The sequence below is a fragment of the Cyprinus carpio genome, chromosome A24 (assembly GCF_018340385.1).
Source record: "Cyprinus carpio isolate SPL01 chromosome A24, ASM1834038v1, whole genome shotgun sequence".
NCBI lineage: Eukaryota > Metazoa > Chordata > Actinopteri > Cypriniformes > Cyprinidae > Cyprinus > Cyprinus carpio.
The window spans coordinates 2,182,370-2,198,117 of NC_056595.1; the positions used below are offsets into that span (position 1 = coordinate 2,182,370).

A 15,748-nucleotide genomic window follows, 5' to 3' on the forward strand; every position below is an offset into this window, starting at 1 on the left:
CTGGAATAACAAAAATCATAACATGCCTTCTTTCAGACTAGTGCAAAGAAAACACCCAAAATACAAAAGCGTTTATGGTTACACTTTCTACAAAGCCTGTATTTATAATACATTATAACAGTATTCTTAAGGCATTATAATGAATGCATTATAAAAACATTATAATATGTTGCATCATCTCATGAGTAAATCATAACAACCGTTTTAATGCATTATAACATTTACGTATTTGTGGTAATAGCTTTTAAGATTATGATGATTTATAGCACACAATGAACACAATGCATCCTCCATTTGCATATTCTACCAACATTTCAGAAATCTAATAACATAATGCAATCATTCGGAGAAAATACGGTAAATAAGCATCTTTACTCTTTTACCCTAAAATCATCTGTAGTGCCTTGCCTTATAAAATAAACAAAAGCTCACTTTGTCTCTGATTTAGCTCAAAAAGTTAGATTTCAGACTTTTTAGTAAAAAAAAAATTAATTTTTCACTTTGGTAATAATGGTTGGGTCTCTAAAGGAGAATTGCAATATCTCTCTAAAGGAGATGCATGCTGGGAGACTCACGTCGTCGTCCATGTATCTGAGCAGCGGTGAAGTGCAGACAAGAGAAACCTGCTCCTCATCCTGCTCATCGTAACCCTGCAGAAGCTGCTCCACGGCCACACAGTCCTCGCTCCCGCTGAATCCTGGGATACTGTAGCTCTCCCGCACACACTTCTCCGCCGCCACGTAGTCTCCTCTGTGCAGATGCACCAGCACTTGTGCGATGGTTTTCTGAGCACAAACGAGACACGGTCACGTGTGGTAATGCAGCGGTCACAGCTCAGTAATAAGGGTCACAAGGGTCATGTGTGTTGCAGATGCACCAGCACTTGTGCGATGTGGTACAGTAGCGGGTCACAAGGGTCATGTGTGTAAAGGGTCGTGTGTGTGCACAGTAGCGGGTCACAAGGGTCATGTGTGTACAGTAGCGGGTCACAAGGGTCGTGTGTGTGCAGTAGCGGGTCACAAGGATCATGTGTGTAAAGGGTCGTGTGTGTGCAGTAGCGGGTCACAAGGGTCGTGTGTGTACATGTGTGTAAAGGTTTGTGCATGTGTGTAAAGGGTCGTGTGTGTGCAGTAGCGGGTCACAAGGGTCGTGTGTGTGCAGTTAGCGGGACAAGGGTCATGTGTGTGCAGTAGCAGGTCACAAGGGTCGTGTGTGTAAAGGGTCGTGTGTGTGCAGTAGCGGGGTCACAAGGGTCGTGTGTGTGCAGTAGCGGGTCACAAGGGTCATGTGTGTACAGTAGCGGGGTCACAAGGGTCATGTGTGTGTAAAGGGTCATGTGTGTGCAGTAGCGGGTCACAAGGGTCATGTGGTGTGTACAGTAGCGGGTCACAAGGGTCGGTGTGTGTAAAGGGTCGTGTGTGTGCAGTAGCGGGTCACAAGGGTCGTGTGTGTGTGCAGTAGCGGGTCACAAGCGGGTCGTGTGTGTGTGTGCAGTAGCGGGTCACAAGGGTCGTGTCTGTGCAGTAGCGGGTCACAACGGTCATGTGTGTGTACAGTAGCGAGGGTCACAAGGGTCGTGTTGTGTGTGCAGTAGCGGGTCACAAGGGTCATGTGTGTGTACAGTAGCGGGTCACAAGGGTCGTGTGTGTGTGCAGTAGCGGGTCACAAGGGTCATGTGTGTGTACAGTAGCGGGTCACAAGGGTCGTGTGTGTGCAGTAGCGGGTCACAAGGGTCATGTGTGTGTACAGTAGTGGGTCACAAGGGTCGTGTGTGTACAGTAGCGGGTCACAAGGGTCGTGTGTGTGCAGTAGCGGGTCACAAGGGTCGTGTGTGTAAAGGGTCGTGTGTGTACAGTAGCGGGTCACAAGGGTCATGTGTGTAAAGGGTCGCGTGTGTACAGTAGCGGGTCACAAGGGTCATGTTTGTACAGTAGCGGGTCACAAGGGTTATGTGTGTAAAGGGTCGTGTGTGTACAGTAGCGGGTCACAAGGGTCATGTGTGTAAAGGGTCGTGTGTGTACAGTAGCGGGTCACAAGGGTCATGTTTGTACAGTAGCGGGTCACAAGGGTTATGTGTGTAAAGGGTCGTGTGTGTGCAGTAGCGGGTCACAAGGGTCATGTGTGTAAAGGGTCGTGTGTGTGTACAGTAGCGGGTCACAAGGGTCATGTGTGTGCAGTAGCGGGTCACAAGGGTCGTGTGTGTGCAGTAGCGGGGTCACAAGGGTCGTGTGTGTGCAGTAGCGGGTCACAAGGGTCGTGTGTGTACAGTAGCGGGTCACAAGGGTCGTGTGTGTGCAGTAGCGGGTCACAAGGGTCGTGTGTGTACAGTAGTGGGTCACAAGGGTCATGTGTGTACAGTGTGTGCAGTAGCGGGTCACAAGGGTCGTGTGTGTGCAGTACCGGGTCACAAGGGTCGTGTGTGTACAGTAGCGGGTCACAAAGGGTCGTGTGTGTGCAGTAGCGGGGCACAAGGGTCGTGTGTACAGTGTGTGCAGTAGCGGGTCACAAGGGTCGTGTGTGTGTGCAGTAGCGGGTCACAAGGGTCGTGTGTGTGTACAGTAGCGGGTCACAAGGGTCTGTGTGTGTGTGCAGTAGCGGGTCACAAGGGTCGTGTGTGTACAGTAGTGGGTCACAAGGGTCATGTGTGTACAGTTGTGTGCAGTAGCGGGTCACAAGGGTCATGTGTGTGTACAGTAGCGGGTCACAAGGGTCATGTGTGTGTACAGTGGGGTAGGGGTCACAAGGGTCATGTGTGTACAGTGTGTACAGTAGCGGGTCACAAGGGTCGGTGTGTGTACAGTAGCGGGTCACAAGGGTCGTGTGTGTACAGTAGCGGGTCACAAGGGTCATGTGTGTACAGTGTGTACAGTAGCGGGTCACAAGGGTTATGTGTGTAAAGGGTCGCGTGTGTGTACAGTAGCGGGTCACAAGGGTCATGTGTGTAAAGGGTCGCGTGGTGTACCAGTAGCGGGTCACAAGGGTCATGTTTTGTACAGTAGCGGGTCACAAGGGTTATGTGTGTAAAGGGTCGCGTGTGTACAGTAGCGGGTCACAAGGGTCATGTGTGTAAAGGGTCGCGTGTGTACAGTATCGGGGTCACAAGGGTCATGTTTGTACACAGTAGCGGGTCACAAGGGTCGTGTGTGTAAAGGGTCGTGTGTGTACAGTAGCGGGTCACAAGGGTCATGTGTGTAAAGGGTCGTGTGTGTGCACAGTAGCGGGTCACAAGGGTCATGTGTGTTTGCATTAGCGGGTCACAAGGGTCGTGTGTGTGCAGTAGCGTGTCACAAGGGTCGTGTGTGTGCAGTAGCGGGTCACAAGGGTCGTGTGTGTACAGTAGCGGGTCACAAGGGTCGTGTGTGTGCAGTAGCGGGTCACAAGGGTTGTGTGTGTACAGTAGCGGGTCACAAGGGTATGTGTGTACAGTGTGTGCAGTAGCGGGTCACAAGGGTCGTGTGTGTGTGCAGTACCCCCCGGGTCACAAGGGTCGTGTGTGTACAGTAGCGGGTCACAAGGGTCGTGGTGTGTGCAGTAGCGGGTCACAAGGGTCGTGTTGTACAGGTGTGTGTGCAGTAGCGGGTCACAAGGGTCGTGTGTGTGCAGTAGCGGGTCACAAGGGTCGTGTGTGTGTACAGTAGCGGGTCACAAGGGTCGTGTGTGTGTGCAGTAGCGGGTCACAAGGGTCGTGTGTGTACAGTAGTGGGTCACAAGGGTCATGTGTGTACAGTGTGTGCAGTAGCGGGTCACCAGGGTCATGTGTGTGTACAGTAGCGGGGTCACAAGGGTCATGTGTGTGTACAGTAGCGGGTCACAAGGGTCATGTGTGTACAGTGTGTACAGTAGCGTGTCACAAGGGTCGTGTGTGTGCAGTAGCGGGTCACAAGGGTCGTGTGTGTACAGTAGTGGGTCACAAGGGTCATGTGTGTACAGTGTGTACAGTAGCGGGTCACAAGGGTTATGTGTTGAAAAGGGTCGCGTGTGTACAGTAGCGGGTCACAAGGGTCATGTGTGTAAAGGGTCGCGTGTGTACAGTTAGCGGGTCACAAGGGTCATGTTTGTACAGTAGCGGGTCACAAGGGTTATGTGTGTAAACGTTGGGGGGGTCGCGTGTGTACAGTAGCGGGTCACAAGGGTCATGTGTTGTAAAGGGTGTGTGTGTGTACAGTAGCGGGTCACAAGGGTCATGTGTGTGCAGTAGGGGTCACAAGGGTCGTGTGTGTGCAGTAGCGGGTCACAAGGGTCGTGTGTGTGCAGTAGCGGGTCACAAGGGTCGTGTGTGTGCAGTAGCGGGTCACAAGGGTCGTGTGTGTGCAGTAGCAGGTCACAAGGGTCGTGTGTGTAAAGTAGCGGGTCACAAAGGGTCATGTGTGTACACAGTGTGTGCAGTAGCTGGGTCACAAGGAGGGTCACAAGGGTTGTGTGTGTGCAGTAGCGGGTCACAAGGGTCGTGTGTGTACAGTAGCGGGTCACAAGGGTCGTGCGTGTGTGTGCAGTAGCGGGTCACAAGGGTCGTGTTGTACAGTGTGTGCAGTAGCGGGTCACAAGGGTCGTGTGTGTGTGCAGTAGCGGGTCACAAGGGTCGTGTGTGTGTACCAGTAGCGGGTCACAAGGGTCGTGTGTGTACAGTAGCGGGTCACAAGGGTCGTGTGTGTACAGTAGCGGGTCACAAGGGTCGTGTGTGTGCAGTAGCGGGTCACAAGGGTCGTGTGTGTACAGTAGTGGGTCACAAGGGTCGTGTGTACAGTGTGTGCAGTAGCGGGTCACAAGGGTCGTGTGTGTGTGCAGTAGCGGGTCACAAGGGTCGTGTGTGTGTACAGTAGCGGGGTCACAAGGGTCGTGTGTGTACAGTAGCGGGTCACAAGGGTTGTGTGTGTGCAGTAGCGGGTCAACAAGGGTCGTGTGTGTACAGTAGCGGGTCACAAGGGTCATGTGTGTACAGTGTGTGCAGTAGCGGGTCACAAGGGTCGTGTGTGTACAGTAGCGGGTCACAAGGGTCGTGTGTGTACAGTAGCGGGTCACAAGGGTCGTGTGTGTGTGTACAGTAGCGGGTCACAAGGGTCGTGTGTGTACAGTAGCGGGTCACAAGGGTCGTGTGTGTGTACAGCAGCGGGTCACAAGGGTCGTGTGTGTACAGTAGTAGCGGGTCACAAGGGTCGTGTGTGTACAGTAGCGGGTCACAAGGGTCAGTGTGTGTGTACAGTAGCGGGTCACAAGGGTCGTGTGTGTGTGCAGTAGCGGGGTCCACAAGGGTCGTGTGTGTGCAGTAGCGGGTCACAAGGGTCGTGTGTGTGTACAGCAGCGGGTCACAAGGGTCGAGACACCTGCTCCTCATCCTGCTCATCGTAACCCTGCAGAAGCTGCTCCACGGCCACGCAGTCCTCGCTCCCGCGCCCGCTGAATCCTGGGGTACTGTAGCTCTCCCGCACACACTTCTCCGCCGCCAGGTAGTCTCCTCTGTGCAGATGCACCAGCACTTGTGCGATGGTTTTCTGAGAGCACAAACGGGACACGGTCACGTGTGGTAATGCAGCGGGTCACAGCTCAGTAGTAATAAGGGGTCACAAGGGTCAGTGTGTGTGCAGTAGCGGGTCACAAGGGTCATGTGTGTGCAGTAGCAGGTCACAAGGGTCGTGTGTGTAAAGGGTCGTGTGTGTACAGTAGCGGGTCACAAGGGTCGTGTGTGTGCAGTAGCGGGTCACAAGGGTCGTGTGTGTGCAGTAGCGGGGTCACAAGGGTCGTGTGTGTATGTGTTTGTGTGTTTGTGGTAGCGGGTCACAAGGGTCGTGTGTGTACAGTAGCGGGTCATAAGGGTCATGTGTGTGTAAAGGGGTGTGTGTGTCAGTAGCGGGTCACAAGGGTTGTGTGTGTGCAGTAGCGGGTCACAAGGGTCATGTGTGTGCAGTAGCAGGTCACAAGGGTCGTGTGTGTAAAGGGTCGTGTGTGTGTGCAGTAGCGGGTCACAAGGGTTGTGTGTGTGCAGTAGCGGGTCACAAGGGTCGTGTGTGTACAGTAGCGGGTCACAAGGGTCATGTGTGTAAAGGGTCGTGTGTGTGCAGTAGCGGGTCACCAAGGGTCATGTGTGTACAGTAGCGGGTCACAAGGGTCGTGTGTGTAAAGGGTGTAAAGGGTGTGTGTGTGCAGTAGCGGGTCACAAGGGTTGTGTGTGTGCAGTAGCGGGTCACAAGGGTCGTGTGTGTGCAGTAGCGGGTCACAAGGGTCGTGTCTGTGCAGTAGCGGGTCACAACGGTCATGTGTGTATACAGTAGCGGGTCCACAAGGGTCGTGTGTGTGCAGTAGCGGGTCACAAGGGTCATGTGTGTGTACAGTAGCGGGTCACAGGGTCAGGGTCGTGTGTGTGTGCAGTAGCGGGTCACAAGGGTCATGTGTGTGTACAGTAGCGGGTCACAAGGGTCGTGTGTGTGCAGTAGCGGGGGTCACAAGGGTCATGTGTGTGTACAGTAGTGGGTCACAAGGGTCATGTGTGTGTACAGTAGCGGGTCACAAGGGTCGTGTGTTTGCAGTAGCGGGGTCCAAAAGGGTCATGTGTGTAAAGGGTCGCGTGTGTACAGTAGCGGGTCACAAGGGTCATGTGTTGTAAAGGGTCGCGTGTGTGTACAGTAGCGGGTCACAAGGGTCATGTTTGTACAGTAGCGGGTCACAAGGGTTATGTGTGTAAAGGGTCGCCGTGTGTACAGAGCCGTGTACAGTAGCGGGTCACAAGGGTGTCATGTGTGTAAAGGGTCGCGTGTGTACAGTAGCGGGTCACAAGGGTCATGTTTGTACAGTAGCGGGTCACAAGGGTTATGTGTGTAAAGGGTCGCGTGTGTACAGTAGCGGGTCACAAGGGGTCATGGTGTGTAAAGGGTCGTTGTGTGTGTTTACAGTAGCGGGGTGTGTGTGTGTGCAGTAGCGGGTCACAAGGGGCGTGTGTGTGCAGTAGCGGGTCACAAGGGTCGTGTGTGTGCAGTAGCGGGTCACAAGGGTCGTGTGTGTGACAGTAGCGGGTCACAAGGGTCGTGTGTGTGCAGTAGCGGGTCACACGGGTCGTGTGTTGTACAGTAGCGGGTCACAAGGGTCGTGTACAGTGTGTGCAGTAGCGGGGTCACAAGGGTCGTGTGGTGTGTGCCGTAGTGACGGGTCACAAGGGTGTGTGTGTACAGTAGCGGGTCACAAGGGTCGTGTGTGTGCAGTAGAGGGGTCACAAGGGTCGTGTGTGTACAGTAGGGGTCACAAAGGTCGTGTTGTGTGTACAGTAGCGGGTCACAAGGGTCGTGTGTACACAGTGTGTGCAGTAGCGGGTCACAAGGGTCGTGTGTGTGTACAGTAGCGGGTCACAAGGGTCGTGTGTGTGTACAGTAGCGGGTCACAAGGGTCGTGTGTGTGTACAGTAGCGGGTCACAAGGGTCGTGTGTGTACAGTAGCGGGTCACAAGGGTCATGTGTGTACAGTAGTGTGCAGTAGCGGGTCACAAGGGTACAGTGTGTGTACAGTAGCGGGTCACAAGGGTCATGTGTGTGTACAGTAGCGGGTCACAAGGGTCATGTGTGTACAGTGTGTGTACAGTAGCGGGTCACAAGGGTCATGGTGTGTACAGTGGTACAGTAGCGGGTCACAAGGGTCGTGTGTGTGTGTAGTGGTAGCGGGTCACAAGGGTCGTGTGTGTACAGTAGCGGGTCACAAGGGTCATGGTGTCACTAAGTGTACAGTGTGTACAGTAGCGGGTCACAAAGGGGTATGTGTGTAACGGGTCGCGTGTGTGTGTACAGTAGCGGGTCACAAGGGTAATGTGTGTACAAGGGTCGTTGTGGTCACAAGGGTAGTGTGTGTGTCACAAGGGTCATGGGTGTGTACAGTAGCGGGTCACAAGGGTTATGTGTGTAAAGGGTCGCGTCGTGTGTACAGTAGCGGGTCACAAGGGTCATGTGTGTGGCAGTAAAGGGTGCACAAGGGTCGTGTGTGTGTACAGTAGCGGGTCACAAGGGTCGTGTGTGTGCAGTAGCAGGTCACAAGGGTCGTGTGTGTGCAGTAGCGGGTCACAAGGGTCGTGTGTGTGTGGCAGTAGCGGGTCACAAGGGTCGTGTCGTGTGTGTACAGTAGCGGGTCACAAGGGTCGTGTGTGTGCAGTAGCGGGTCACAAGGGTCGTGTGTGTACAGTAGCGGGTCACAAGGGTCGATGTGTACAGTAGCGGGTCACAAGGGTCGTGTGTGCAGTAGCGGGGGTCACAAGGGTCGTGTACAGTGTGTGCAGTAGCGGGTCACAAGGGTCGTGTGTGTGCAGTAGCGGGTCACAAGGGTCGTGTGTGTGTACAGTAGGGGGGTCACAAGGGTCGTGTGTGTGCAGTAGCGGGTCACAAGGGCGTGTGTGTGTGCAGTAGCGGGTCACAAGGGTCGTGTGTGTGTACAGTAGCGGGTCACAAGGGTCGTGTGTGTGTACAGTAGCGGGTCACAAGGGTCGTGTTGTGTGTGCAGTAGCGGGTCACAAGGGTCGTTGTGTGTGTACAGTAGCGGGGTCACAAGGGTCGTGTTTGTACAGTAGCGGGTCACAAGGGTCGTGTGTGTGTACAGTAGCGGGTCACAAGGGGTGTGTGTGTGTACAGTAGCGGGTCACAAGGGTCGTGTGTGTGTACAGTAGCGGGTCACAAGGGTCGTGTGTGTGTACAGTAGCGGGTCACAAGGGGTGTGTGTGTGTACAGTAGCGGGTCACAAGGGTCGTGTGTGTACAGTAGCGGGTCACAAGGGTCGTGTGTGTGTACAGTAGCGGGTCACAAGGGTCGTGTGTGTACAGTAGCGTGTGTCACAGTAGGGTCACAAGGGTCGTGTGTGTGTACAGTAGCGGGTCACAAGGGTCGTGGTGTGTACAGTAGCGGGTCACAAGGGTCGTGTGTGTGTGTACAGTAGCGGGTCACAAGGGTCGTGTGTGTACAGTAGCGGGTCACAAGGGTCGTGTGTGTACAGTAGCGGGTCACAAGGGTCGTGTGTGTGTACAGTAGCGGGTCACAAGGGTCGTGTGTGTGTACAGTAGCGGGTCACAAGGGTCGTGTGTGTGTACAGTAGCGGGTCACAAGGGTCGTGTGTGTGCAGTAGCGGGTCACAAGGGTCGTGTGTGTGCAGTAGGGGTCACAAGGGTCGTGTGTGTGTACAGCAGCGGGTCACAAGGGTCATCGTACCCCTGTCTGCTCCACGTGTACAGCAGCGGGTCCCACAAGGGAACTGTAGTAGCTCTCCCATCCTGCACATTCGTACCCTGCCAGAAGCTGTCTCCGGCCACGCAGATGCACCTGCACTTGTGCTGAGGTTTTCTCCGCTGTAGCTCTCCACACACACACTTGTCTCCGCCGCGGGTCACAGTCTCCTCTGTGCAGATGCACCACAACTGTGCGATGGTTTGCAGTAGAGGGTCACACGGGTCATGTGTGTACAGTAGCGGGTATCACAAGGGTCAGTGTGTCACAGCGGGCAAGGGTCAGTGTGTAAGTAGCGGGTCACAAGGGTATGTGTGTGGTGCAGTAGCGGGTCACAAGGGTCGTGTGTGTACAGTAGCGGGTCACAAGGGTCATGTGTGTAAAGGGTCGTCGTGTGTGTGCAGTAGCGGGTCACAAGGGTCGTGTGTGTACAGTAGCGGGTCACAAGGGTCATGTGTGTGTGCAGTAGCGTGTCACAAGGGTCGTGTGTGTACAAGGGTCGTGTGTGTGCAGTAGCGGGTCACAAGGGTCGTGTGTGTGCAGTAGCAGGTCACAAGGGTCGTGTGTGTAAAGGGTCGTGTGTGTGCAGTAGCGGGTCACAAGGGTCATGTGTGTGCAGTAGCAGGTCACAAGGGTCGTGTGTGTACAGTAGCGGGTCACAAGGGTCATGTGTGTGTAAAGGGTCGTGTGTGTGCAGTAGCGGGTCACAAGGGTCATGTGTGTACAGTAGCGGGTCACAAGGGTCGTGTGTGTGCAGTAGCGGGTCACAAGGGTCATGTGTGTAAAGGGTGTGTGTGTGCAGTAGCGGGTCACAAGGGTCGTGTGTGTACAGTAGCGGGTCACAAGGGTCGTGTGTGTAACGGGTACAAAGGGTCGTGTGTGTGTGCAGTAGCGGGTCACAAGGGTCGTGTGTGTGTGCAGTAGCGGGTCACAAGGGTCGTGTGTGTGCAGTAGCGGGTCACAAGGGTCATGTTTGTGCAGTAGCGGGTCACAAGGGTCATGTGTGTGTACAGTAGCGGGTCACAAGGGTCGTGTGTGTGCAGTAGCAGGTCACAAGGGTCATGTGTGTGTACAGTAGCGGGTCACAAGGGTCGTGTGTGTGCAGTAGCGGGTCACAAGGGTCATGTGTGTGCAGTACAGTAAGTGGGGTCACAAGGGTCGTGTGTGTGCAGTAGCGGGTCACAAGGGTCATGTGTGTGTACAGTAGTGGGTCACAAGGGTCATGTGTGTGTACAGTAGCGGGTCACAAGGGTCGTGTGTGTGTGCAGTAGCGGGTCACAAGGGTCGTGTGTGTAAAGTAGCGGGTCACAAGGGTCGGGTCACAAGGGTCATGTGTGTGTAAAGGGTCGCGTGTGTACAGTAGCGGGTCACAAGGGTCATGTTTGTACAGTAGCGGGTCACAAGGGTTATGTGTGTAAAGGGTCGCGTGTGTACAGTAGCGGGTCACAAGGGTCATGTGTGTAAAAGGGTCGCGTGTGTACAGTAGCGGGTCACAAGGGTCATGTTTGTACAGTAGCGGGTCACAAGGGTTATGTGTGTAAAGGGTCGCGTGTGTACAGTAGCGGGTCACAAGGGTCATGTGTGTAAAGGGTCGTGTGTGTGCAGTAGCGGGTCACAAGGGTCGTGTGTGTGCAGTAGCGGGTCACAAGGGTCGTGTGTGTGCAGTAGCGGGTCACAAGGGTCGTGTGTGTGCAGTAGCGGGTCACAAGGGTCGTGTGTGTGTACAGTAGCGGGTCACAAGGGTCGTGTGTGTGTGCAGTAGCGGGTCACAAGGGTCGTGTGTGTACAGTAGCGGGTCACAAGGGTCATGTGTGTACAGTGTGTGCAGTAGCGGGTCACAAGGGTCGTGTGTGTGTGCAGTACCGGGTCACAAGGGTCGTGTGTGTACAGTAGCGGGTCACAAGGGTCGTGTGTGTGCAGTAGCGGGTCACAAGGGTCGTGTGTACAGTGTGTGCAGTAGCGGGTCACAAGGGTCGTGTGTGTGTGCAGTAGCGGGGTCACAAGGGTCGTGTGTGTGTACAGTAGCGGGTCACAAGGGTCGTGTGTGTGTACAGTAGCGGGTCACAAGGGTCGTGTGTGTACAGTAGCGGGTCACAAGGGTCGTGTGTGTACAGTAGCGGGTCACAAGGGTCATGTGTGTGTACAGTGTGTGCAGTAGCGGGTCACAAGGGTCATGTGTGTGTACAGTAGCGGGTCACAAGGGTCATGTGTGTGTACAGTAGCGGGTCACAAGGGTCATGTGTGTACAGTGTGTACAGTAGCGGGTCACAAGGGTCGTGTGTGTGTACAGTAGCGGGTCACAAGGGTCGTGTGTGTACAGTAGCGGGTCACAAGGGTCATGTGTGTACAGTGTGTACAGTAGCGGGTCACAAAGGGTTATGTGTGTAAAGGGTCGCGTGTGTACAGTAGCGGGTCACAAGGGTCATGTGTGTAAAGGGTCGCGTGTGTACAGTAGCGGGTCACAAGGGTCATGTTTGTACAGTAGCGGGTCACAAGGGTTATGTGTGTAAAGGGTCGCGTGTGTACAGTAGAGGGTCACAAGGGTCATGTGTGTTAAAGGGTCGTGTGTGTGTACAGTAGCGGGTCACAAGGGTCATGTGTGTGCAGTAGCGGGTCACAAGGGTCGTGTTGTGTGTGTGCAGTAGCGGGTCACAAGGGTCGTGTGTGTGCAGTAGCGGGTCACAAGGGTCGTGTGTGTACAGTAGCGGGTCACAAGGGTCGTGTGTGTGCAGTAGCGGGTCACAAGGGTCGTGTGTGTGCAGTAGCGGGTCACAAGGGTCATGTGTGTACAGTGTGTGCAGTAGCGGGTCACAAGGGTCGTGTGTGTGCAGTAGCGGGTCACAAGGGTCGTGTGTGTACAGTAGCGGGTCACAAGGGTCGTGTGTGTGTGCAGTAGCGGGTCACAAGGGTCGTGTGTACAGTGTGTGCAGTAGCGGGTCACAAGGGTCGTGTGTGTGCAGTAGCGGGTCACAAGGGTCGTGTGTGTGTACAGTAGCGGGTCACAAGGGTCGTGTGTGTACAGTAGCGGGTCACAAGGGTCGTGTGTGTACAGTAGCGGGGTCACAAGGGTCGTGTGTGTGTACAGTAGCGGGTCACAAGGGTCGTGTGTGTACAGTAGTGGGTCACAAGGGTCGTGTGTACAGTGTGTGCAGTAGCGGGTCACAAGGGTCGTGTGTGTGCAGTAGCGGGTCACAAGGGTCGTGTGTGTGTACAGTAGCGGGTCACAAGGGTCGTGTGTGTACAGTAGCGGGTCACAAGGGTCGTGTGTGTACAGTAGCGGGTCACAAGGGTCGTGTGTGTACAGTAGTGGGTCACAAGGGTCATGTGTGTACAGTGTGTGCAGTAGCGGGTCACAAGGGTCGTGTGTGTGCAGTAGCAGGTCACAAGGGTCGTGTGTGTACAGTAGCGGGTCACAGGGTCGTGTGTGTGTACAGTAGCGGGTCACAAGGGTCGTGTGTGTACAGTAGCGGGTCACAAGGGTCGTGTGTGTGTACAGCAGCGGGTCACAAGGGTCGTGTGTGTACAGTAGCGGGTCACAAGGGTCGTGTGTGTACAGTAGCGGGTCACAAGGGTCGTGTGTGTACAGTAGCGGGTCACGTGGGTCGTGTGTGTACAGTAGCGGGTCACAAGGGTCGTGTGTGTGCAGTAGCGGGTCACAAGGGTCGTGTGTGTGCAGTAGCGGGTCACAAGGGTCGTGTGTGTACAGTAGCGGGTCACAAGGGTCGTGTGTGTGCAGTAGCGGGTCACAAGGGTCGTGTGTGTGCAGTGGTTGGCGGAGACCTCGGACACTCCTGCTGCCTGCTGGTACAGATGAGTGGCTTTGGCTGAGTCCAGAGGTACGATCAGCCTGCAACGGGACAGGATTCATTAACCCCACACACATCTCACGTGCTCAGGTGCTGTATGAGTCTAGCCGATCACTTCCCGGCTTTGTCCAGGGCCATGGCGGCGGTGTCTGGAGTGCCGTTCTCCACGTTCATCACGCTGGCCTTCTCGATGTGCTGCACAGCCTCAGGTATCCTCTGCATGTCCTGGGACAGGACACACACAACCACAGTTTCAGCGTTTTCACCCAAACGTGGCCATTCTGTCATCATTTACACTTCTCTTGTTGTTTCAAACCAACATGCTCTGCTTTTATAACAGTGTTCAGTTATTAAGCGGTGTCTGTTACAGTGTAATTATCAATTTAAGCACTGACTAGATATTATTAACTACAACTACATGTCCTTAATATATGGTGAGGGTTTGGTTTAGCTGCATGGTATTATGCATTATTAATGTACTACCAAATGTTCTTCTTATATGCGTGTGTGTATATATATTATGGATTTTATTAACTAGACTAATCGTGATTAATCGCATTCAAAATAAAAGTTTGTGTTTACATACTATATTTATTTATAATATATATTTATTATGTATATATAAATACACACACATACAGTATATATTTTGAAATATATTTACATGTATATACATTTATACATTTATATTCTTATATTTTATATTATATATATGTAATATATAAACATAACATATTTTTCTTATATACATGCATGCATTATATATACATAATAAATATACACAGCATACACGCATATATTATGTAAACCAAAAACTTTTATTTTGGATGTGTGATAATCGTGATTAATCATTTGACAGCACTAGTATATATATATATATATATGTGTGTAAAGTATATAGTCCTTTTCTGATTTAAAATGATATGATGAGAATTGTAATTAATAACCCAATCTATTATATTTTGTAATTTTTTTGAACTTTTGTGTTTATTTGTTTGTTTTGAATAAGATTAAAATTGTAGTGTATTGTTTTGATATTAAAATGAGAAGGGAAATGTAATGTACTTGTTTTTTTTGTTAGTGATGAAGTGCATTTAACTTTATATTGTGTTGGGGTTAGGTGAAACTGCAGGGGGTCCATGAGTTCATAATGCTAATAATTAATTCAATCATAATGAAAAATGATATAATTATATAATTTATACATATTAATATAAATTATCTAAAATTATGTTAAATTAGTAAATTTAATTATGCTAAATTATGAATATATATATATATTAGTGCTGTTAAATGATTAATCACATCCAAAATAAAAGTTTTTGTTTACATAATATGTTTTCGTATTGTATATATATATATATACACACACACACGCATGTATATATTTAAGATAAATAGGTTACATTTATATATTTAATATATTTTTATATTATTTAATTTATATGAATAGAAAACATATACATGTAAATATTTTCAAAATATATGCTGTATAAAGTACACAAACATATAATATGTAAACAAAAACTTTTTTGGATGCAGTTAATAATTTGACAGCATTATATTATATTATATTATTATATTATTATTTATTATATATATATATATATATATATATATATATATATATATATATATATATATATATAATTAAATATAAAATATATAATTTATAAATATATAATTATAGTATATATAATTTATAATTTTACAGTATTGTGATTTAAATAATTTTAAGTTATTTTATATTAGATTACTCTTTCAATTTTTTTTTTCTTGTTTTGAGTTAATCTCAAGAATCCCTTAAGAAAAGAAACCAGCCACTGACCTCCAGCTTCATCCCCGCCTGCAGCAAAGTCTTACACAAAACACTGATCAGGTTTCTTCTGAGCTGAGCTTCACTTAAACCACTCACTTACAGGAAATATTCACGGACTCTACTTGCTGTTTCTCAGCCTTAGCGATGTGCTCGTGAGCTTCGGTTATTTTTTGTGCCATGGTTTTAAATAAGCACTTTAAACATGAATGATGAAGATAAATAGATTACTGTTTGTGTTGAAGACGCTCACGTTTACTTCCGGGTTCCCGCGTCATCTGTGCACGTGACCTCGCTCTCCCTATGTCGAACCGCAGACTTTTTGGACTCGATCGAGGTTTTAGAAACAAACCTTCAGAAGACATATGGGAATCCAAACCAACAACACAACGCTTAAAAAAAAAGACATTCAAAAAAAAAAAAAAAAATTAAAAAAAAAAAAAAAAAAATACTGTGATAGGTCCATAATTTTCACCGGTGAGAAAAACAACAGTTACCACGTGACACCGCTGCTGCGCCACTCATAAAATCATAACCCAATAATAAGATTTATCATCTTAAATAGCAAATTGAATTTACAATCGTAAACTCTCGAATAATTATTATTTAGACATATCAGAACTGACCAAAAAAATATATAAATAAATAAATTACTAAATAAATGTAATAGCAGGAAAATAAATAAAAGACTCGAAATATATAAGATGAATAAATGACTCGATAAAAACAAATATACTTAACTTGTAATAAATTTTAACCCTACATTTATTTTTTTACCTTTTTCCTATATGTATGATTTTATGTATTTTCACATTCGTTCATTCTTTTGAACTTGTATGTACTTATTCTCTCATTTATTTGTATATTTTTTTATTTTGATTGTTTTAATTCGTTTTAATTATTTATGTTTATTTTTGTATATTTATTTACTCACACATTTTTAT

General features: G+C 49.9%; 1 protein-coding gene and 1 long non-coding RNA gene across 2 annotated transcripts in view; both read right to left on the reverse strand.

Moving 5' to 3' along the window:
• Positions 1 to 800, reverse strand: part of napga (N-ethylmaleimide-sensitive factor attachment protein, gamma a) — a gene marked incomplete at its 5' end in the record, with an annotated part of 1,014 nt that extends 214 nt beyond the window's left edge. The window contains one exon of the mRNA XM_019080416.2: positions 576 to 800. Within this exon, the coding sequence (XP_018935961.2) occupies positions 576 to 800 (225 nt within the window). The remainder of the gene's footprint in view (positions 1 to 575) is intronic.
• Positions 801 to 5,382: 4,582 nt separating this feature from the next.
• LOC122135312 lies at positions 5,383 to 14,927 on the reverse strand. The gene is made up of 3 exons (XR_006153434.1): positions 14,817 to 14,927; positions 12,963 to 13,213; positions 5,383 to 5,489 (listed from the first exon to the last, which is right to left on the reverse strand). It is a non-coding gene; the product is annotated as an uncharacterized LOC122135312 (long non-coding RNA).
• Positions 14,928 to 15,748: the final 821 nt, after the last annotated feature.